The following is a 24,085-nucleotide window of genomic DNA, read 5'->3' as shown; positions in this document are numbered from 1 at the left end:
CACAGATAACCTACTCACACACACACCCAGATAATCTACTCACACACACACACAGATAATTACTTACACACACCATAGATAATCTACTCACACACCACAGATAATTTACTCACACACACACCACAGATAATCTACTCACACACACAGATAATCTACTCACACACACACAGATAATCTACACACACACACACCACAGATAATCTACTCACACACACCACAGATAATCTACTCACACACACACAGATAATCTACACACACACACACCACAGATAATCTACTCACACACACACCACAGATAATCTACTCACACACACACAGATAATCTACTCACACACACACACACAGATAATCTACACACACACACCACAGATAATCTACTCACACACACACCACAGGTAATCCACTCACACACACATACCACAGATAATCTACTCACACACACACACACACCACAGGTAATCCACTCACACACACACACACACACAGATAATCTACTCACACACACACCACAGATAATCTACTCACACACACCACAGATCATCTACTCACACACACACATATAATCTACTCACACACACACACAGATAATCTACTCACACACAGATAATCTACTAATCGACTCTCACACACAGAGATAATCTACTCACACACACACCACAGATAATCTACTCACACACACACCACAGATAACCTACTCACACACACACCGTAGATAACCTACTCACACACACCACAGATAATGTACACACACACCACAGATAACCTACTCACACATACACACACCATAGATAATCTACTCACACACACACCACAGATAATCTACTCACACACACACCACAGATAACCTACTCACACACACACCGTAGATAACCTACTCACACACACCACAGATAATGTACACACACACCACAGATAATCTACTCACACACACCACAGATAATCTACTCACACACACACAGATAATCTACTCTCACACACTACAGATAATCTACTCACACACACACACCACAGATAATCTACTCACACACACAGATAATCTACTCACACACACACCACAGGTAATCTACTCACACACATCACAGATAATCTACTCACACACACACCACAGATAATCTACTCACACACACCACAGATAATCTTCTCACACACACACAGATAATCTACTCTCACACACACACACACAGATAATTTACTCACACACACACAGATAATCTACTAATCTACTCTTACACACAGAGATAATCTACTCACACACACCACAGATAACCTACTCACAGACACCACAGATAACCTACTCCCACACACACACAGAGATAATCTACTCACACACACACACCACAGATAATCTAGTCATGCACACCACAGATAATCTACACACACACCACAGATAATCTACTCACACACACACCACACATAATCTACTCACACACACACCACAGATAATCTACTCACACACACACAGATAATCTACTCTCACACACACAGATAATCTACTCACAGACACACAGATAATCTACTCACACACACACCACAGATAATCAACTCACACACACACACACACACCACATGTCAAAATCTAAACCCACACCACAGATTATCTACTTACACACAAACCACAGATAATCTAATAATCTATCTTTTTTTTGTATTCTATTGATAATCTCAGATTAAACACTTGCTGATTACATTACAAACAGCAGCATTCACTTTTTATTTCTAATATAAACTTTTGTTTTTAAGATAAATTAACTACATATATTTTTTAATAAATAATATTTCTTCCAGTTTTAAGTGAACATTAAAGTGGTCATAAATCTGTTTTATATACTTATTTTACAATTTAGATAAATTAAATAATAATATTTTAAACTGTTAATTTAACTAAAACTGAATTCATCTTCTGAAACTCTTTAACATAAATTATTTGTATCTTACGTGAAAGAGCAGCAGGGAGGAGCAGAACCATCAACCAAACACACTGCATTTCTGAAAGAGACCAACACACTGTTATCAGCTCACTCAGCACAGATCTTCACACACGCAGCACTCTAATCTACTCAGACGCGCGCACACACACACACACACACACACACAATATATATCTTTATCATAACTCATCTGGATCTTATTATTATTATTAGAACTTTAAATGAAAGTAACTTAAATCCTTCCAAACATTTTAGATTAAAATTCATTTTAAATATACTCACTGTTAGAAATATTTATTAAGATAATTATATATTATTCTACCTCCTCCTGTAATTTACAGTTTTTATGGTAAACACAGCATCGCTACTGTTCAGAGTTCAGAGGTTAGATTATATTTTGTTTATTCTCATGGTCTCGTGCCACGGGCCGCAGGCTTTTAGGAGGATTTTCACGTTCACAGTCACGGTTATGTCACCCCTGCGGGTGTTCTCTGTCAGACCTAGCCACTCCTGACAGATATTCCACAATTAGCAAAAACTATTTTAAATAGTGTCCAGAGTTATACCTTTCATTCCTCTAACATTTCTACAACTCTGCAAAAAAAATACAACCTGCTGTAAATAAAATTACAGACCACAGATTACAGTAATGAAAGGTTGCTAATTTTTGCTAGGATAATTACAACCTAGTTCAACAAAACAGTATGATCCTGCTTTTATGTTCAATAAATATTTCAACTTGAAATGTTTTAAAATATTTAGTCTAGTTTTGTGCTGTTTGCTATTTCTATTATGTGCTTTTATACTATTTAAAAAAACTTAATTAAAACTTATTAACATTCATATTAAAAAAAAAACTTTAAAGAGAATGCCACACACCACACACACACACACACACAAAACACTTAGTTTGATCTAGATTGACCTATTCAGAGTTAGCATTCGTTGCACGAGTAATAAGTTGAGAAAAAAAAAGTAAACAAAAATAATCCAATAAACTTTTGCAAACTAGAATTGGGTAATGTTCACTCTGAAATCCATACTATTCATATTAATCCATACTAACTTTGACAGTAAATCCCTGGTTTACATGCATGCTTCTTCAGCAATGGTTACAGGCATGCTGCTAATGTTAGCAGCAGATGTTGCAGGGGATCTAATATAACACACTCTTCAGTTATTAGATATATTTTGTGTTTGCTCAAGTTGTTCCAGCACTACATTTCATGTTGTAAATATTGCAGAGAGCAGTATCTGCGTTAAGTTTTTAAAATTTTAACTACACTTTTAGCTCTCCAATACTCTGACCAGTGTGTTTTGTTTAAATTGAAATTCGGCACCAATTTGATTTAAGATGAATTAGTACTCAGCAGTACCGGCGTAATTTGGTCGGTACTACACATAACGTTTTTGACATATACATTTTTTGTATAAAACTAAATTTGGGTGTTCAGTGAAGAATGCAGTAAAGTTTAATAGAAAACACAGAAGCAGAAATCTAATAAAACACTCCTCAAAAATCACTCACAGACAACAGTCTATGGCCCTAATATTCTAGTGAACGTCTGTGACTGACAGCCCTCTATCACTGGTGAACAATTATTTTTACGCTACCATAGCAACACAGTCTTGAGACAGAAACACTGTTTTGTTTTCCTGTTTTTACTTTGACCTGTGGTTGTGACTCCACAGATGTCTGAGGTTCTGATATCTGGAACAGAGTCACCAGACCATACATAGATACCTTCCTAGAGGAGCAGTCAGGTCAGGTCAGAATGGTTTCAGAAACATATTTTAGACCACTGACAAAATCTATCAAAAACCTTATGAATAGTTTAGAAAGTTCGGCTCAATAATGCACAAAAAAACAGTACGATGAGTAATATTTATATTTCGTCTCTCTCTAGCAGAACTGCACAGACTCATACTCTGCCCACACGGTAAGGACCAGTCCGATTTAACCCTTGACAGAGCAAGGGTTTAACGTACACCTGACTAGCACTGTATCAGTAGTTCTATCAGTGTGTGTAGGTGTGTGTACAAGTTAGATGCACTGAGGCTAGTGTTGATGATGGATGTTTTAAGGAGGCTGAGCAGAACAGGTTCCAGCTGCTCAGTCTGAGCTTTAACTGGCAGTGGAGCGAACATTGCTATGGGATGTCAGAACAGTCTCGTCTGCTCTCATACTGCTTTCTCTGGGTTTAGAAATACAGCTGTCATCTGGAGTACTCCTGTCATCTGGAGCTTAATTATGTTCTCTAAATTAATATGTACTGTAGATGTAGTCTTTTATGTGAACTTATATGATCCTTAATGTATGGCCCTTTCTAGGTGAGGCCAACTAGATTTAGCTTTTTTTTTTTTTAGAATAGTGGCAGTAGTGTAGAAGTAAGGGAATCTATGAGTGTCAGTTTCAATAACCACCAAATATAAGGTAAAGATTTCTTGGGTCCAATTGTGATTTGACGTAGTTTTAAACTAATCTGAAGTTGGAAGTTGGCAATCCTACTTCTTGAAGCCGTCAGTGAAATGTTTCCTATATGCTGATTGTGTTGAAGACGTAGTTTAGTTGATGGACTCAGTGTAGTTTAACACTGAGTGAACCTCAGACATACCAAACACGCAGAGAGCCGGATTGCTAGCTAGCTCACTAAGATGCTTGCTAAGTTAGTTTTAGCTCACAAGGTTTCTCAGTCTCGAAGAGACGGCAGACATTTTTACATTTTGGGAAAATATTCATGAGACATACTGTGTATATTTAAATTAGGGCCTGATGAGCCAGATTAACTTCATTAGGAACAACACTCTGATTTCCCAGGTTCCCAGTGGCTTTAAAAAATGAAATGTTCAATACACACACACTTATCTTATGTGACCTTTACACACAGCCTGTCCACTCCAACTGCCACAAACTCTACAGACAATCTACAGGTTTCTGATGTAGGAGAAACAGTAATGCTGGTGTTCACTGAGAGAGAGGGAAACACAGAGCTCTACAGAGTGAGACTAACCCTCCAGCTGAACTACATCTGTACAAAACTACACCTCTGCCTGTAATAAACACTTCAGCCTGGAACACTGTGTGTGTGTGTGTGTGTGTGTGTGTGTGTGAGGGTGGATGGGTGGGGCAGGCACATTATTTATCTCACACAGTTTCAAACCTCTGAAGACTTGATGCAGCTGTATAATAAACACCTGCAGACTGGAACAATGTTTTTATGTGTGTGTGTGCGCGCGAGAGTGTGTGTGTGTGTGCGCGAGTGTGTGTGTGCCCGTGAGTGTGTGTGTGTGCGCGCGTATGTGTGTGTGCGCGAGTGTGTGTGTGCGTGTGTGTGTGTGTGAGGGTGAGTGTGTGTGTGAGTGTGTGTGTGTGTGAGTGTGTGTGTGTGTGTGTGTGTGTGAGAGAGGGTGGGTGAGTGTGTGTGAGGGTGGGTGAGTGTGTGTGTGAGTGTGTGTGTGCGAGTGTGTGCGAGTGTGTGCGTGTGTGTGTGAGTGTGTGTGTGTGTGTGTGTGTGTGTGTGTGTGTGAGGGTGGGTGAGTGTGTGTGTGTGTGTGTGTGTGTGTGTGAGGGTGGATGGGTGGATCAGGCACATTATTTATCTTACACACAGTTTTAAACCTCTGACGCTCTGATGCAGCTGATGTGAAGGGGTGTCCAAATAACATAACAGAACCAGACTGAATTCATTTAAGGATGCAGGACATAACAGTGGTCAATACATGATTTGCAAATACAGGGGAAATGTCATTTTAATTACTTGTCTGATATTGAAATTTATTTATAATTGAGCCAGTAATTGTATGTCTTATCTTTATCTGAAACATACTGAAGCATGTGTGAGGATTCAGAACCAATCAGAACGTCAGTTCCTAGCTGTGTTGGTGGTTAGATTACCTCAGTGCATGCAGTGTTCACTTTGCTAATATATCATATTTGATGCTGCATTTATCGCTGCTGTCCAATGACATTTTATTTTTTTCTGTGTGAATTATTCTGGATGAATAGATCAATAAAAATGCTCTAAATGACCTGGAATAAACTCTTATTTTACACCTTCTCCCGTCACTATTCTGGAGATGCATGTTTATCATAAGACAGCAACTATATATACATATATATATATATATATATATAATCTTAACATCTATTAAACTATTAGTAGTGCTATTAGAAGTTCTAGACCAATCACATTTACTTCATTTACTTGTATCTGCTCAGATATCACTATTTGCTTTACTCTGTTTGTTATTGACTGAAACAGTTTGTTACCTACTTAAACACTGAAGTAAGACTGCAAACTTCTAAACATGGATGATTCTACTGAATATAAACAGACGTAACATTATGGACATTGTTATATAATTATGAACAACACAGCTATTATTTTACTTCCCCAAAAATCATCAGTCCTCCTCTGGAGACCTGGGAGGCTCTGGGTTCCCTGTTTAAAACTAGGTAAAATAGCTGAAACATTTAGAGAATGATACCAGTTACATTTCTGTAGGACTGCAGCCCACTATAAGAGCTGTGTAGAAGCTCAGCAGGACCACAGAGCCTTTACTCCCTTTACTCCCTTTACTCCCCAGCAGCCAGCACTGAGCTGCAGAACACCCGCCCGAAAACGGGTGGAGAAAAAACACCCTGCGCGACCGCACCCAGCCAGCCCACTTCCCTATATTACTATACCTGCCCGTTATCAGGAGAAAAGCCTCCACTTCTTCACTCTACTCACCTCTGAAGACACACAGTCTGAGTTTATGGAGATCAATAACTAACAGATAAACTGATCGATAATCAGCCGGTAATGGTGGAGTTTCCGTTATTAGATCTCCTCCAGCTCAGCAGCTCATCAGCCTGAAGAGAAAACCCCCTAACTCCACTTTAACTGACCTTTAACTGACCTTTAACTGACCTCCAGCAGCCCTGATGACCCTCTTCTCTACAGCAGGCCTTTATAAGCTCAGCATTACTGTTATTACTACTTTATAAATAGTTATAACACTACTGTCATGTTTCCACCGGTTACTCACCGAGCGCTGTAAAGTGAGGGTGCTTCAGCAGAAGAGCAGAAGATCAGTTCCTCCAGTCAGAGAGAGAACCTCCCTCAGAGCTGCAGCAGCTCAGGAGATTTAGGAGAGGTTTAATCCGAATAAAGAATAAAGGCCGCTGCGTGTCTCTCCGTCACAAGATGGAGGAACTGCTCGAGCTTCACTTTCACTTTCACTACCACAGCCCGGAGCCGAGGGGGCGGGGCTTATGCTGCGTTTAACCAATCACAACACTGTTCTATACGGGGTGGGCGGGACATAGGCTGCGCTTAACCAATCACAACACTGTTCTACACGGAGTGGGCGAGACTTATGCTGCGCTTAACCAATCACAACACTGTTCTACACGGAGTGGGCGAGACTTATGCTGCGCTTAACCAATCACAACACTGTAATAAAAAACGAACTACGATTATACAATTATATTAAAGAATATATCTTCAGAAGAGATTTTATAATATAAATGTTTGGTGTTTTCTATGTTTCTCATTTGCTGTGATGGTTACAATCTTCTTTTATTTTAATTTTATTATCTGTTTGTTCTGCTTTCATCTTGTGGATCTTTGGTATATTTGGTATATAAACTCCAGCTGTTTTCTGTCTTCACAATGTTTGAATGTTTATATCCTTAATTATTATAGCTCCAATAAAAACTCCACAATTATCATTCCTTGAGAGTCATTGAGAATTTGAGTTCTGCCTGCGCGTGCAGTGAACACACATACTCTCACTTTTATTTATTTATTTATTTATTTATTTATTTACTGACTGACTTAACAAACTTACAATTGCATTTTCAAAGCATTATAAGCACTCTCTTATAATACACTCTCTATAAAATAATATGTGTTAAACCCCCTACAGGAACAAGCAGACGTTCAGTGCAGTTGTTTGAGTTCACAGATGACCCCACCCTTGCACCCTTGTGGGTCTAAAAACGGATGCAGAGAGCATGTACAGGAAGGAAGAGGCCTGCCTCAGGACGTTTGCCACAAATCATCTCAACCTCAACACCACCAAAACTACAATAATCATAGGACTGCTGTCTCGTATCAGAGCAGGTCTAAAAACAGAAGGTCTACACGTACAGAATAAGGTCAAATATCTTCATTTTCAATGTCAGATAATTTAACCAGAATGTATTTATTTATGATCTAAATATGCTACTTTTCTCTTGATTAATGTTATATTTGTCACATGTTGTGTATACATGGCAGTCATATCTTATCATTTCAAATTGTATTAATTAATTTATGTATATTTTATGGCAGTGACAGAACTATTATTGTTTTTTTTAATGCATTTTACTTTAATGAATGAGGTCATGTATTGAAAATGCACCGGTTTCCAGTTCTCCCTTGCATGGCTGAGTCTGAAACTGCAGGCGTTTTCTCTGGAATATAGAAAAAGGGTCTACATGCTCTGGCTGTGTTGTTCTCAGAGGAGGACTGACACAAACACGGGAGACTTACCAACACATTATGGAGTAGCTGGTGTCAGAAATGTGGTATATGTTATGTAGGAGGAGTGACTGAATACAGTTAATTTAAAAATATTTTATTTATTTATTTGGTTTGCCTCCAGTCCCCTCCCTGCACACACAGAAGGGCTGCTGGGGCTTTATTTATATTTATAATGTTCATGAGCGAAGACAGAAGACATTCACAAAGACACAGTCAAACATGCAAATGACAAAAAATAAGAAAAAGTATCATAATATCCTTCATAATATTAATATTTAACAATGCTTTATTGCCGAGATCTAATTATTAAAAAATATTTATTTTTATTTTCTAAAGCAATCTTTACTTTTGTTTGTGAATGACGTCACCCGTTACGCAACGGACGTGACGCGCGCTGTTGTTTAGGAAGTGCAGACGGCGTCAGATTCAAACGGTCACCGAGCTGCTGTTTCAGTCCGAGCTCTTTTATATCCTCTGATGTCTTTTAATATACAGTTACAGCTCAGATCTTAATGGATTAGAGTCTGATTTGTGGGAGATCTGTGTATTTAGTTCTGTGCTGCGCTGAATCCGGATATTAACGGTATAATAAACCTCCTACTGTTCACTGTGGAGCTAACAGTTAGCCTGCTGTGTTGATGCGTCGTTCTCTAGCAACACAAAGTGTGTGTGTGTGTGTGTGTGTGTGTGTGTGTGTGTGTGTGTGTGTGTGTTGGTTCAGATGATTCTCATGAGACCTGTGGCTTTGTTGGCAGGCTGCTTCTGTGCTGATCTGCAGCTCATTTTATTGATCATATTTGACCTCATCAGAGCAATCACTTCAGTAACAGGTCACTAGCTTCATTCCTGTGTTTCAGGTGAATAGGTCATTCACACCATGCCCACCGGACCAGCAGCTGCTCGGGATGATCGGACCAAACACAGGAACAGCAGACAATCCAGAACAGCTCTGCCCGCATCTCGTCCTCCACCTGCCAACAAGTCCGGTCCAGGGTCAGTGGGTGAAATCAGCAGGTCAGTGTGATGGTCATATTGGTTGTATTGTTTGCTGTCTGCATGTTTGCTTGGTTTAGTGTCTTCTGATTGCTGTTTTTTTCGGACCAGTTATATAACTCCTGTTTTTCTGAAGGCTGAGAGAAGTGGCCGGTCAGCTCCAGAGAGATGGGCGTGGCAGTGAGAGAGAGGAGGAGTTGAGATGGAAGATCAACCAGCTGGAGAAGGACAAACTCGAACTCACCTCGAAGTACAACCAGGAGGTCTGCTGCTTGTCTCGGTTATTATTCTGCCCATTCAGTCCTGATTGAATGGCCTGTATTGTTTTTCTCCCTTTTAGACACTGAGCTGAAAACAAAAAACTGATTTACTCAGTTTAGCCTCACTCATTTATCTTAAAGGATTATTTTCATCTTGGACTGCTTTTTGAATGTAGCTCAATACAGGATGGCCAGTCAGAACAGAGCTCATTTACATATATCATATGTGTTAAATGTACTGTTACAAAAACTGTCTGTTTAATTCTACAAGGTAAAGAGGGATTGGGCAGTTGTCAAAAACATTCATTTGTTTGTTGTTTTTTAATTCATAAATTTACATGACATCATTACCGTTCCTGAAGAAATAATCTTTAATATATATTTAGAAATCACAGCAATATGGAGAGGTTTCTAAGCACATTCCAGTTTTACAAATGCCTCAGAGTTGCATAATCTCATCTAACATCATTTAAAGAAACAGTTTAGCAAAAAATTGAAGTAACATAATTGACCCCAGATGCAAGTGATCAGCCAAGACATGTTTGGTACCTAACGCATGCTTCTTTAGTTTACAGCGGGGGATATTGGGCTAATGTTGCTAACTAACAATACACTGCCACCGATCCTATCTTGGTATAAACACTCGTTTGTCTAAATGCACTGAAATTGTTTTTGCTGAATGAGTATACGTTATTGGGTATCAGTGCATATGTAGTTCATACAGAGATATATGTCAGCCTTCTGTTTTTTTAATCTGTTCTGCTTCTTCATATTTTATCATATAAAGTGGCAGTAAGTGCTGTTACTCTGTAGTGATAATGTTGTTCTTCTGGGTCTCCATGCAGGTGTCAGGGTACGAGGCACAGCTTACTCGCTTACGCGCCCTGCTGGAGAAAGGCGAGGTCCACAGACAGACGCTAGAGTACGAGGTGGCCTTGGCAAGGAGAGATGCTGCTGCACAGAAAACCTCCTCTGAAGATAAATTGGCTGAACTCCTCAAACACAACCAGCAGCTAAAAGGTGTGAGAGTATGGTTGTGTGTGTGAGAGTGTGTTATAAGTGTAAGTAATTCATTGAGTAGTTGTGATATTTAATTTATTTTGTAATGAAGCAATAGTTTAATTTGCTTCAGTGATGTTTCTAACATTAGGACACACTATAAAAGGTGTATAGTTAATAGGATACTATTAACAAAATGGCATAAATGTGCTGTTGTCAGACATAACTATAGGGTTAGGACATTTCTCAGCCAATCAGACTGTGTGGTGGACAGTAATACAGATATATTTCCATGTATTTAGAGAAAGAACAGAAAACCTGTTGACATCAAAGCAACTATGCTTTTGGACATCTGTGATAAATGTGTTTTCATGGGTCTAACAAGTTGTTGTTTTTTTTTAGTACAGGGAAACAGATCAGAATTACTGTCTCTGGTAATCGAGCATATATTAAAGATATGTCAGATAGAGATAAGCTTAAAAATCAGTCATTTGTAATTTACTGAGGTGTTCATACGCATTGCTCTGTGTGTGTGTTTGTTTTTGTGTGTGTATAGCCCTCAGTGCAGAGCTGAGTCAGAAGGTTTCTGATTTGGACAGAGCTCTGGAGATCACTAGACATGCTCGAGAAGAGGACCAGCAGAGCCACCAGGCGGAGCTGCATGAGAGAGACCGTCTGCTTCTCAGCAGCAATGCTGAAAATGATCTGCTACAGACAGAGAAGAGCCGACTAGAGACACTGCTGCAGGTACTGTGTGTGTGCGCATGTGCATGAAAAATAGATGAGCCCACCAGCACCAAAATCTCACAATGCAGCACAACCTTGAGTGTAATAAAGATATTATACCACAGTAGGTACCCTATGTACCAAAAACCTGTGTAACAACCCTGAAGGGTCTGCAGCTCCTCAATTTCCAGAAATGTTTTTCTTCATTCATTTTTGAGTTTAACTGTGGTCATTTGGAACCGCAGGACGATACAGTGCCTCAAAGGTTACAGAGTGTGCAGCAATCTGGAAATACTCCTTGATACTGATTATTCTACACAGGGCTTGGCTCACGTGCTTCATGTTGAGACCACAGAGTGTTTTCTTTCCATGTTTTCATGTTTGACCACCTTCAATCTTAAATGGGTTTACTGTAGCTCGAAAATTCTCTTTTGGATCTCTTCTGGATGTTCATCCATTCATCCGTGCAGTCCTGTGAGTCCTGAAGCTTCTCAATTAATACCTGCTGTCTTTCTCACAGGAGCAGAATGACACTCTGCAGGAGCTGAAGGTCAAGCTGGACAGAGTGCAGAGAGACAGGGAGAAGGACACGGAGGAGCTGAAGGTGAAGAAGTCAGAGCTGAAGCAGAGTGCAGCCAGAGAGAAGAGGCTGAGGAAGGAGGCGGAGGTGAACGAGAAAGATGGTGTTTAGAAGAGATGTGTGTTAATTCTGCAGGCGTTCTCACAGTCTACAGCTAACAGTTGTGTGTGTGTGTGTGTCCAGTCTACCATGCAGAGAATCAAGACTCTGGAGGAGAATGTGGAGTCAGAGAGAGCTTCTCACCTGGAGTCCAAGTTTAACTCTGAAATCATTCAGGTAGTTTGGGTGTGTGTGTGTGTATGTGTGTGGGTAAGAGAGAGAGAGACTCACTTAGAAACATAAAAATGTTATTGGTGTGCTTTGCCACATTCCATATAAACAAGCTAAAAAAAGGGTGTGTGTGTGTGTGTGTGTGTGTGTGTGTGTGTGTGTGTGTGTGTGTGTGTGTGTAGCTGCGGCTCAGGGATCTGGAAGCTGCTCTGTGTGTGGAGAAGAGCAGTCAGGCTGAGGCTGTGTCCAACCTGGAGCTGCTTAGACAGCGGTTTGGAGACGTGGAGAAAGCATACACACATGAGAGAGACAGAGCCAAGGACATGCAACACAAATTCCAACAGTAAGACTCACACACACACACACACACCGTCCTGCTTTTGTGGAGGTAACTGTGGTCTATACTGTCCAGGAAAGGCTTTCTACTAGATTTTGGAGGAGCATTGCTTTGGCTTTTGATTGCATTCAGTAACATAAGCATTAGTAAGGTCAGTATGTTGGATGGTTTACACCCCAACTCATCTCAAAAGTATTGGATGGAGCTCCTCCACCGTCATTCCAGAGAACACAGTTCCACTGCTCCACAGCTCAATACTGGGGCGCTTTATACTGTTTTGTTGTGCTAACTGGAGAAAGGCTCACAGGAGCAGGAAAATAAAAAATTGTAAGAAAAAGTAGAGAATTGTCCAGTAGGCATGTCTCTCAGTTCTGTTACTATTGGACAGGCTAACTTGAGAGGAAATGATTTGTGAAATATTCCTGATGTGCTCCAGAGTGTTGCTGTGCCAATCTGAGGTGCTGTACATTAGGCAAAGACTGATTTAAGATTATTGAAGATTGTGGGTCCTTACAGGCACATCTCTAAACTGTGCTGAAACCAGTAAGATGGTCCTGATTCCTTGGAGGGAATTTTTTCGTTTTCTGTATGTTCTGGTTCAGCACATACAACACTGTCCCCTCCAGTGTCTGTGTTCATACTGAGTACATGTTGTCGGACACCTTTGCACACAACAGTCCATCTTCATAGACACTTTTTTATTACACCATTTATTAATATGACTTTGTTTCTAGGCTGGAGAAGGAATACCTGAGCACGAAGACAGATCTGATTGGTCAGCTGGATAAAGAGAAGCTTGCTGTAGCTGAGCTTATTGGCCAGTTGGGGCAAGTAAAGGCGGAGTCAGCAGAGCTGTCCTTCAGACTGCAGCAGCAGGAGAGAGTGCAGACTGAGAGCTCACACACACTCAATCTGGTACACACACACACATTCCTTTGTTCTGGTGCTCACTGAGGGGTTCTCCAACTAGACTAGGAGAGCCCCTTTTCATGGTGTATCTTGGAGATGGGAGGAGCTTTTTGGGTGTAGTTAGCAGTTGTGGTGTTTTTAAAGCCCCTCCCACCTTTGATACATCAGCAGAAAGGGGGTGTGCTAGTCAGGCCAGAGCATCTCTTTATCTTTTGATCTTGAATTTTATTATCAGTGGGATCTCTAATGTTCATACTGTACCGGTGTGTCATTCACTCTGTAGGTTCAAAACAAGCTGGTGTGTGTGGAGGAGGCGCATGAAGGCCTTATAAAGGAGATGGAGCAGCTACTACATCACTACCACCACCTGGGGGCTCTGCAGATCAACAACACAGGTGTGTGTGAGTGTGCACTAGCTCACTAGTGCTTTAAAGGACCATTTAAAGCACTGTTTATGTGAATTAAAATAGCATGTTACTCTATGTTTGTGTGTGTAATAGGGGAAGAAGATAAACGAAGCCCGTCTGCCCTCATGGATATTCTTAGAAGGACACTACACCACTATCATACAGAGGTGCCGGACACACACACACACTCCGTTAAGCACTTATACGCTGAGCTGTATTGTTATCACTATCACACACTCCCACACTGGCGTACTGTACATCCGCATAACACGCGTTATACAGTTGCTCAAAAAACATAGACCCCAATACCATAGCACCAACTTAGGATAGTATAGGGACTACTTAGCAACATCACAGCAACCACTGGTAACCGCCTGTGTTTTTGGTTCATGTAAAAGTTTGTTTTGACTAAGTTGCAGACCCCCTTTGCTGTTCGTCACAGATCCCACTTTGAGAACCATGATTTTAAGCAGTTAAATTTACATACGGGACCACCCTCACATCCAGTATTATCAACATACATAATCCATTTACCTTAGACCCTCCACTCCTGTATGTGTGTGCATATGATTGTGTGTGTGTGTTGTAGTTAAAGGACTTGCTGAAAGTAGTGGAAACCCTGACCAAAGAAAACAAAGAGAAGGACAAGATCATCACTGAACATAGGAGGAACATACAGGTGGGTATTTTTTAGGGGTCTGGGACTGGTATGTTTACTAGGACCTAGTTGATACACTGATTACACCTTTATCAAATTTATGAATTTGAAGGTGTTCTGTAGAGACCCTCTACACTGACCCTCTACACTGACCCTCTACAGGTAGCCCAGCTTTTGAAATTTTACAACGCATCACTGTTTTTTTCTATAGGAGTGTGAGACGCGGTGTGTGTGTTTGGGTGGGGAGGTGGAGCGTCTTCGTGTGAGTGTCTCAGAAGCTGCAGCTGCTGCAGAACAAGTGCAGATGGAGCTGTGCAGCGTCACACAGCGCTGGGAGGAGGAGAGGGAGCGGCACACACACGCCAGAGAGCAGATACACACCCTCACACAGGAGCACGAGAGAGACCAGCAAGTATGATTCAGAACACACACCGCATGTACATACACATACATAATGTTAGTGTTTTTAAAGTGTGTGTGTGTGTTTACAGGAGAAGCTGGCTTTCCTGCACTCTCTGTATCAGCAGCTCATTGCGGGGTGTGTGTTGGTGGCCCCGCCACAGAGCATGCTGGGACGTTTTGCTTGGGCAGAGCTTAGTGTTGTGCTGCAGGAGCATGTGGATACACTGACCTCTGACCTCTGCTCAGCCAATCAGAGAGTGAGAAGGCATTATGGGGATTTTTTGTCTGTGTGTCTTTGACTTTCTGAATTTCACTTCATAACTCTCCCTCTGTGTGTCTGTATGTGTCTGTGTTAGATCTCTGGTCTGGAGAGTGTGTGTGAGGGGAAAACCGCAGCACTTGCGAGTGTGTGTGAGCAGCTGAAGCAGAGGGAGGAGAGCTGGATGAGACAGAGAAAAGAGCTGGACACACACCACACACAACAAACCAATGAGCTGCAGACTAGAGTACAGGTACACACACGCACAAACAAACACACGTATTAGAGCTTCATACTGGATATTAATGTTATTAGAGCTTCATGCTGGATATTAATGTTATTAGAGCTTCATGCTGGATATTAATGTTATTAGAGCTTCATGCTGGATATTAATGTTATTAGAGCTTCATACTGGATATTAATGTTATTAGAGCTTCATACTGGATATTAATGTTATTAGAGCTTCATGCTGGATATTAATGTTATTAGAGCTTCATACTGGATATTAATGTTATTAGAGCTTCATGCTGGATATTAATGTTATTAGAGCTTCATGCTGGATATTAATGTTATTAGAGCTTCATACTGGATATTGATGTTATTAGAGCTTCATACTGGATATTAATGTTATTAGAGCTTCATGCTGGATATTAATTTCTCTCTCTGCAGGATTTAAAAAGGCAGCTGGAGCAGAGAGAGGAGATTGTCCGCATCTCAGAGCACGCTCATTCGGACCTCAAACAGGAAATGACCCGTCTGCAGGACCTCTTGAGCATGTGTCGTCGCGATGATGCATCCCTGTTGGCGGCATGCGCTCTGCTTGCGGGGTGCATGTGTGAGCTGTACAGTCGCGTGTGTGTGTTGTCACATCAGAAAGCGCTGCTGTGGGAACGAGTGTGTAATGGCGAGTCTCTGGAGAGAGAAGTTGGCACTCTTCTGCACGCGCTCAGTGACCCCGGGGTCAAAGCGCAGGCGAAGGTGAGACGTGGTGTGTGGGTGTTTCGGCGCTGTGTGATCGCTGTGCTGGCCACGCTACGTCTTCAGGCACTCCGGCGGAACTCACACACGCTCTTCACGGTCAATGTGGGTTCTAGAGAGACCCCCGGTGTGTGTGTAAGAGAGTTTCGGCTTAGGGAGGGATCACAGCGGAGAGAGAGTGAGGAAGAGGAAGAGGAGAGGAACATCAAAGTGATGAAGATGCTGACCTCATCCGAGCTGGCTGTGCTTCTGCACAGCTGCATGCAGGGAGTGCAGCAGGAGCTGGACAAAGCAGGTGAATTACCACACACACACACACACACACACTCTCACTCTGCGGTATGATTACTGGGGGGGGGGTAAAACTGTGCTTCACTGTAGAGAAACTTACAACTTTACAGTGGTGGTGAAGGGAACCAGGTGTCGGTCGCCATGACTACAACACAGATATATAATTTATTTCCTATCCAATCCCACCAGTGCAGCTACACAAGTCTAAGTTTTATATGGAATGATGATGATGATGATGATGGTAACATAGTGGAGAATCTCAACTAATACAGTTTTCTTTAGGGACTACTTTTTGCAGCATGTATCCCTCCACCATTTTAGAGCCGAACTCAATTACTATATTATGTTTTGTGTGTATATGTGTGTGTGTGTGTGTGTGTGTGTGTGTTAGCACACAGCTCTGGCTTGCTGAATGCAGCGCAAAACAGCTTCAGTAAACTGCTGGATAGGCTGCTATCTGAAACTGACGCTGCCTGCTGGAGGCGCCATGGAGTCATTGGGTCATTGGCACGGCGACTAGGTCATGGACTTCAAAAGCTCCACACAAAACACTGCACTCCGCCAAACCACTACACCAGCCAGGTAATACACAACACACACACACATGCATACAATAAATGCACACACAGCAAGTCACTAATGCACACTGATGCTAACCTTTACACTAACCATGATTATGTGGCCTGTTTGAGTCAGTGTTTTTGACTAGTATTGTAAATGTAGAATATTATGAAGATACTAAGACTGATATGATTTTTGTTTAAGTGTAATTCCTGGCAAAAGTAATCTCCCAAGCAAGACGATGCAAAGCAAGGTTTATTTGAAGATTTAAAATATTTAACATAAACTCTCAAAAACAGATTTTTTAGTTGTTTCACATCAAAATGGTGGTTTGAAAATAAGCTATAATTACAATAAAAATAATAAAGAAATAATAAATATACATACTGATAAGTTTAGGTTTCCCAGTGTATTTACACCAATTTGACCAGTAGGTGGTACCATTCAGAGTTTTAGAAAGCCCTGGTTCTTCCCTTAAGTCTTGTCAGACAGACACTAATGTGCGTTCACATGGGCGTTCAGAACAGAATCCTTATATTTGTGTCAGCTCAAAAATATTTAACACGGCTACAGTCTCATTCTCATGCACTCTACCCACACTACGGATGTGTTCAAAACTACGCCATGCAAAATAATGTGTTAAACGGTACACCACCATTAGTAGCACATGCTTAATACAGTGATATGGGGCTGTGGTTGTGGTTGCAGCCTGTGGCTTTCTGGAGTGTAGCTGGTTACACGTTGTTTGCAAGATTTTAATTTCCTAAAGGCCTGAATTTTGAGAATATGGAATTGCCTGTGGAATTGAGAATATAGTATTTTAGGAATGCATTAATATACTGTAGCCTGTCATTAAGGACGTGTTTTAAACACATTGTGTTTATATGTATTTTATGTACTGGATGTGTGTGGATCTGTATCTATCTTACTGTGTCTGTTATCACTCTGTGTGTGTGTCTGTGTTTTTTAGGGCATGGTCTCCTCCCTGCAGCAGCATTTCCTTGTGTTCACCCAGCGGCTGCACTCCGCTGAGGTGGAGCGTAGAGAGCTAAGGCTAGAGCTGTCCCACCTTAAACGTAGTGCAGCACACACTCGCAATAAACCCAAAGACAACACACACACCGTGAGTGCCTCTCACTCCCTTCTCTATGCTGTACTCTGTGCTACTTGTGTACTCCTTTTGACTGTGCAGAGGTCATCAGCTGGATTATGTTTATGAAGCTACTAAAGTAGTGTTTGTGTGTTTATACTGTGCATAAATAAGCATGTGTGTGTGTGTGTGTGCGCGCACTTTAGGCATGCGTTCCTGTGGATCGGTTCCAGAGTGTGTGCACAGAGCTGAGCTCTGCCCTGCAGAGGGAACAGCAGGCTCAAGCTCTCCTGCACCAGCAGGCCACACAGCTGCAGGAACTGGGCCTCACCATGGAGCTGCACACTGGAGACCAGCTGGAGAAAGACCGCACACTGGCACAGGCTGTGCAGGTACACACACACACACACACACACACACACACACACACACACACACACACACACACACAGCAGGGTGGTGATCAGTTAGCTTAGAGATAGCTCAGAGTTACTACTTCTAAAATTGAATTTCCAAACAGATCGACTCATCATCTGAATTTATCTGTTTGTTTTTTTTAGGAACTCAGACAGTAAAAACAGAGTTCAGGGTCAGGACGCAGTTCATCTGCAAGCACCTGCAGAGTATACGTTCTAGAAACATATTATATACACATAAACACACACAGTGCTTAACTAATATGTATGCAAGTACTCCTAATAGATATTGTACAGTTTGTCAGCTGCACAGAAAAATATAAAGTCCAGTTTCCTCCAGATGTTTTTGCCTTTTTCTTTCTGTAAACGCAATAAAAAGGTCATTTCTGTTTGGCGGGACTAGTTGACCATATCTACATGCAGGCCTATGGTAGGGAGATTTCTCTGCAGCCATCATTTTATAACAGCTTTTTAGCAGCAGTCTGGAAGATCTATAAAGGGTGAGCATTTGTTTTCCTGTTTCCCGTTTTTGGATATTTTACTACATAAAAAAAGATAAAAGTAACATTAACTACAAAACCCAAGAGTTTAGGTCTCACCACAACCCACAGAGACTGGATAAGGGACAAAAACTGAAATAGATGGGCACGATTCACCATAACTATCAGTGATCTACACTGACGTCTGTCTGTCTAACTGTCTGTCTGTCTGTCTCAGAGCCTGTCAGAAGCGAAGGCGGAGCTGAAGAGAAAGGAACAGTCTCTGAGGTTGTTGGGGAAGCGACTGAGCCAATCACAGCTTGAGAAGCAGCAGCTACAGCAGAGCATCACCAGTGCAGAGAATGCACTACGCACAGCGGCAAAGTAAAACACACACGCACACACACACACATATACTTTCGCTGTCATGCAAAAACTTGTATCTCCATTTTTGCTGTTTTATACTTTTATCCATTATGTGAATCTGGCCGTTGTTCTTTATTGTGTCATAACATATGTTAGAAAAGTAACTATAAAACACGTTATTTCGTATATACACTTCAGTGCACTGAAAGTTTCTCTTTCTGTTGTTTATGTAAATCTGTTTATTAGAAGTAAAGACTCTTTATCCAGCTACATGAAGTCTGTGAAGAGCAGTCTGAAAGAGGTGAGGACCTAACATTTGCGAATACTTTTATTTTATTTTATCTTTATTTTAATTTCATTTTATTAATTTTACTTCATGTAGGGCTGCACAATATTTTTTTCTGCAATAAATATTGCAGTATAAATCTTTTTTCTTTTTTTTACTACCAGAAAGAGTGATCCAACATGATTTTGATTAGAGTAAAATAAATTGGACAAACATATTCTGACACCGTTAGAGAACAGTGCTAATTTTCCTTTTCAAACAGCAAAAGAGATTATTTTGTTCAGTTTATCTTACACACCATTGCACATCCTGCGATGTGACTATTGCACATTACCACATTGTGATGACGATGCTGAAACTGTATATTGTACAGTCCTTATATCATTATAATATGTATGTTCCCAGCTGAAAGATCGCATCATTCTCTCTTGCTCCTCAACCTCTCGAGAGGACTTTACCCTACACTTACCCAGCATGCTCCTGGAGGTGTCAGGACCAGAGCTGAACATGGGAGGGCTTGAGATTGCTGCCTGTCAGGTGAGTTAAATTCAGGTTTTCATTCAATGCACAGATACAGAACACCTGTTTTATTAGGTAACAAGGTTTGTGCTCATGTTCTGTCTACGTGTGTGTGTGTGTGTGTCCTAAAATCTGGTTTGTGCATGCTTGCAGGCTCTTGTAGGGAGTTTTATGGAAGTGTATCAGATGGCGTGCTCCAAGATGGCATCTCTGGAGAGAGAGATTTCTTCTTATCAGAGCCACATCACTGCGCTGAAGGCTGAGCTACAGGACGCCTGCCTGAGAGAGAACCAGGTCTACGTTCCTGTAAGTTCACACTTCACACTACTGCACGGCTCTTTACTGCACTGATCAAATCATCTGCCCTCTGTCTGAAGGGTTACATTACTCATACTTTCATACAGTGCTGTGTTCAGCCTAAACCTGATCATTAGTTCAGCTGAACCACCTTTGAAAAATATATATAAATATATGACCGGCCTAATATTCCTTATGACTCCTTTTGCTTTGTGTTTTGTGCTGCCCGGTGTTCATCATTATATTACAGAGGTTAGTGCTCTTCAACACAAAACAGACGCCCATGCAAATACAGATAGTTGCTTATAATTTTACCTGACACAGTTATCAGGTATTAAAATGATTTTTTTTGTTTCATTTTTTTGCTGATTCTGTTTGTCAGGTGATTGGATCTGATGACCATGCTGTTCCGCTGTTTGAAGCAGAAGTGGATACTGGGACACTCCCTCTCTCAGATGTTGGTGTCGCACTAAAGGAGGTCCCTGGAAGGATGCGTCCTAATGAATTGCTTCCACTGAAGAAAAGCAAAGCTGTGAAAAAAGGCTCCAAAAACTCTAAAAGTCTAAGAGGTGCCTTAAAATCATAAACACAGAACACTACGTAACATTCAGAATATTTATAATGTTTTTGTGATGTATTTTCTACCTATTTTTAATTTTAACCACTGTTGTTAAAAGGTCCTGTGGTGAGTATTGGAAATAAACAGTACTAAACCATGAGAGACATTCTGAATTGTATTTTATTTATATATACAATATAATGTAATATAATACAATATAATATATATTACATCTGAAATAGGCATTTTCCTTGGGGACTCAAAAATGCATCCCTCCACAGCGAATGGGTTTAACATATGTTTTAGAGACGAACTCTGGTAGAACAGTGTCTCAGGCATCAGGCAGTGTCTTCATCACCATTATGTTTTTGTGAGGGAACTTTTAGAGGTATTAAACTCTTAAAATGCCTGTTTACTTGCAGAAATTTTGTAAAATTGGTGAAAATCCTCTTTTAATATTGATGTTTCATGGTGAATTTGATGTTTTTAAGCAAAAGTAGAATACAGAGAAAGTCTTAAGAGTTATACATTTCAATTCCATCTTAAACCATCATGCTTACTGACTACATTTCTCACTCTACATGTCACCACACATCTCCCTCTCAGATGATTAGTGTCATCTCCATCAGTCTCTGTGTCCTCAGTCAGTAATCAGGACACTTTAACTGTCCTCTCATTTCCTCCTAATGTATGTAGTGAGAGTTTTGTGTCTTTTGGCTCTGATTTGACTGACCTGACTCTGACTCTGAGCACTCTCATTCCCAGTCAGCGTTTGTGTTTGTGTGAGGATGCGATGCTGTAAAACTATGCACAGATTAAGAATATGGTAAACTCGTAATGTAAAGTCCTCCTGAAAGGAGAGCTGCAGCTTCTAATCTGCAGTCAGGTTTAATATGATTGGGGCATGGCAGGAATATAAGGAGTGTATTTCAGTTGTATATCACAGCCCTTAGAGGGGTGACACAATCCTCTGAGCGCCAGAACAGGATTAAATGACTCTCAGATTAAGCATCATTAAGCAGTGTTCCTGACAGAGCTATTCAAACCAGGCAGAGCTCGTAACTGTGTGAATGGGAACTGTCACAGAAAGGCCACAGATTACTGTTAATCCCATAGCCTTAATGGTCACTACGTTCTTCTATTCAGAGCGCTCCTCCTGGATTTAGAATAGAGAAGAAGTCTGATGTGAAAACTACTGGTGCACCAATCCAGCACACTGACTAGCCGACTGTTTTTAGCATATTAGCAGCATCATAATATACGATACTGGTGATGAATTACACTGCAACACTTGGGTATTTTTCTTACTTGTAGAACATTGAACACCTTTATGGATCCTAAAAAGTTTAATTTTGACTTTTGCTATGGTGGTTCCACCCTTACATCAATAACTACTATATAACTACATAACATAAACTGATTAGCTAACTTTTACCACCAGCTAGTCTTCAACCAGAAGGTCCCACTTGTGTTAAATGAACACTGGAGCTTCACAGCAGTTGGATTGAACCTCCACCAGCTGTCTGATCTGGTTAAACTGTCCCCGGTAGCTAATATTTGATATTCTGCTAATGTAGCTACCTAGAATTTGACAAAACGCAGCATGTTATTAAGCAAAAAAGGTGCTGAATGGTCTAGCCTGGCAGGGGAGCCATACTGATCTAGACAGGCATAAGACACTGCTCTTAAAACGGACTTAAGCTAAGTTGCAGTCTATATTTTCCTTCTAATGGAAGTGTGTAGTTCTGTGTAGTTCACGACTAGGCTTAATCCCTGTTCATGGTAGCCATGAACCCCTAAATGATGTACCATTATAGTGTCTTAACAGAGTGCCTTATTGAAATGGCTCTCGGTATCGGCCCAAAACTGAGGTTCAGATATTCCAAATTCCAAACAAGTAATACGTTGCGTCTTGAGAAAACAGCAGTCTGGGTTTAGGTAAAACAGCACAGTATATAAGACACATAGTGTGATATAGGCTTATAACGACAGCCATTATTTTATACTTGAAGGACTCTGGATGCTCTGATAAAGTTAACCTTGGTGTTGAGTGGGTGAGTGATTAGCATGGCTAGCATAGCGTTGCTGGTGGTGTTATATGTGTATCTGCTTCATTAGCTCGGCTGGCAGGAATAGAAGTGTATGGAAGGGATCGTGTGGTGGTTGTGTTGGTGTCACTGCTCATTCAGTGCAGCTGGCAGTGAACATACGCGTGGCAGCGAGTTGCCCCGTGGTGCAGTTAGCCTATTAGTGAGAGCCGCTGTAACGGCGGTAAGTGCCACCATGTGGGAGCTGGCACGCTCCTCCTCACAGTGGGTGGCATATGGAGAACACTGGCACAGCATTAGTGTGCGGGAGCCGAGACTGGCACCGTGGAGTAAAAGATAAATAACACTTGTTTAACAGGGACAGAGCGAGGTGTTTCCTGAGCTGAGCTGAAGCTGAAGTCCTAACAAACTCTCAACCAGCGCTGAGCTCACAGGAAACTGTGGTGATGGTAACGGAAACTAGCACGGCCCTGCCTGAACATTTAAGGGCCTAGTTGGCCCACAATTACATTACTGTAAAAAAGAAAAGTACTTCATTCGTTTTAAATGTAATTGAATGTTAATTAAATGATCAAATAATTACATAATTTCTTCCTCCACTATTGTGCCATCTACCAGTATAACTACAAAAATCACCTCTGGCCTCTTGTGTCACTTGGCCCCCTAAATAACTGCATACTTAAAAAAGGAAGACCCCTGAATGCAGTGAATCACACACCCTCTTAAAAACACAGATTCACCTGGATAGTTAAACAAATCTTTTCCATTCAGATTCACATGAAGTGCAGATACAGACACCCTGCCTCTACTCAGGGAAAGCATCTCCACTACATGATGCCGCCACCACCATGCTTCACTGATGGGATGGTGCTTGTTGAGGAATGCGCAGTGTGTGGTATGTGTCACACAGCTTTTCCAAGGTAGATATAGTTTGAGGTTCTTGAGAAAAATAAAA

At 41.1% G+C, this 24,085-nt stretch overlaps 2 protein-coding genes across 5 annotated transcripts in view; one reads left to right on the top strand and one right to left on the bottom strand.

Annotated features, from left to right (window-relative positions):
* The window catches only part of LOC140577234 (ribonuclease inhibitor-like), a 237,155-nt gene extending 230,008 nt beyond the window's left edge, over positions 1-7,147 (bottom strand). For both annotated transcript variants that reach the window (XM_072697104.1, XM_072697103.1), the window contains exons 1-2: positions 6,960-7,147; positions 1,936-1,986 (exon numbers count right to left, since the gene is read on the bottom strand). In XM_072697104.1, coding sequence (XP_072553205.1) covers positions 1,936-1,984 — 49 coding nt within the window. In that variant the 5' untranslated portion in view covers positions 1,985-1,986; positions 6,960-7,147. The remainder of the gene's footprint in view (positions 1-1,935; positions 1,987-6,959) is intronic.
* Positions 7,148-7,999: 852 nt separating this feature from the next.
* ccdc171 (coiled-coil domain containing 171) lies at positions 8,000-21,209 on the top strand. Of its 3 annotated transcripts, none has more exons than XM_072697455.1 (24): positions 8,000-8,073; positions 9,298-9,454; positions 9,570-9,696; positions 10,539-10,713; positions 11,249-11,439; positions 11,939-12,085; positions 12,182-12,274; positions 12,451-12,611; positions 13,340-13,520; positions 13,798-13,909; positions 14,015-14,088; positions 14,511-14,600; positions 14,791-14,991; positions 15,071-15,238; positions 15,338-15,493; positions 15,910-16,513; positions 16,901-17,091; positions 18,041-18,193; positions 18,367-18,552; positions 19,294-19,439; positions 19,668-19,722; positions 20,113-20,244; positions 20,380-20,532; positions 20,906-21,209. In XM_072697455.1, exons 2-24 carry the CDS (start codon positions 9,318-9,320, stop codon positions 21,107-21,109), a joined length of 3,837 nt encoding a protein of 1,278 aa, XP_072553556.1. In that variant the 5' UTR covers positions 8,000-8,073; positions 9,298-9,317; the 3' UTR covers positions 21,110-21,209. The 3 variants fall into 3 exon arrangements, with proteins under 3 accessions (XP_072553556.1, XP_072553557.1, XP_072553558.1); XM_072697456.1 differs by lacking the exon at positions 8,000-8,073 and adding an exon at positions 8,819-9,023; XM_072697457.1 differs by lacking the exon at positions 8,000-8,073 and having other exon boundaries at positions 9,030-9,454.
* Positions 21,210-24,085: the final 2,876 nt, after the last annotated feature.

The sequence above is a fragment of the Salminus brasiliensis genome, chromosome 14 (genome assembly GCF_030463535.1).
Source record: "Salminus brasiliensis chromosome 14, fSalBra1.hap2, whole genome shotgun sequence".
NCBI classification, from domain to species: Eukaryota; Metazoa; Chordata; class Actinopteri; order Characiformes; family Bryconidae; genus Salminus; species Salminus brasiliensis.
The sequence above is the reverse complement of the archived record's forward strand: the minus strand, read 5'-3'. Positions and strand labels throughout refer to the sequence as shown.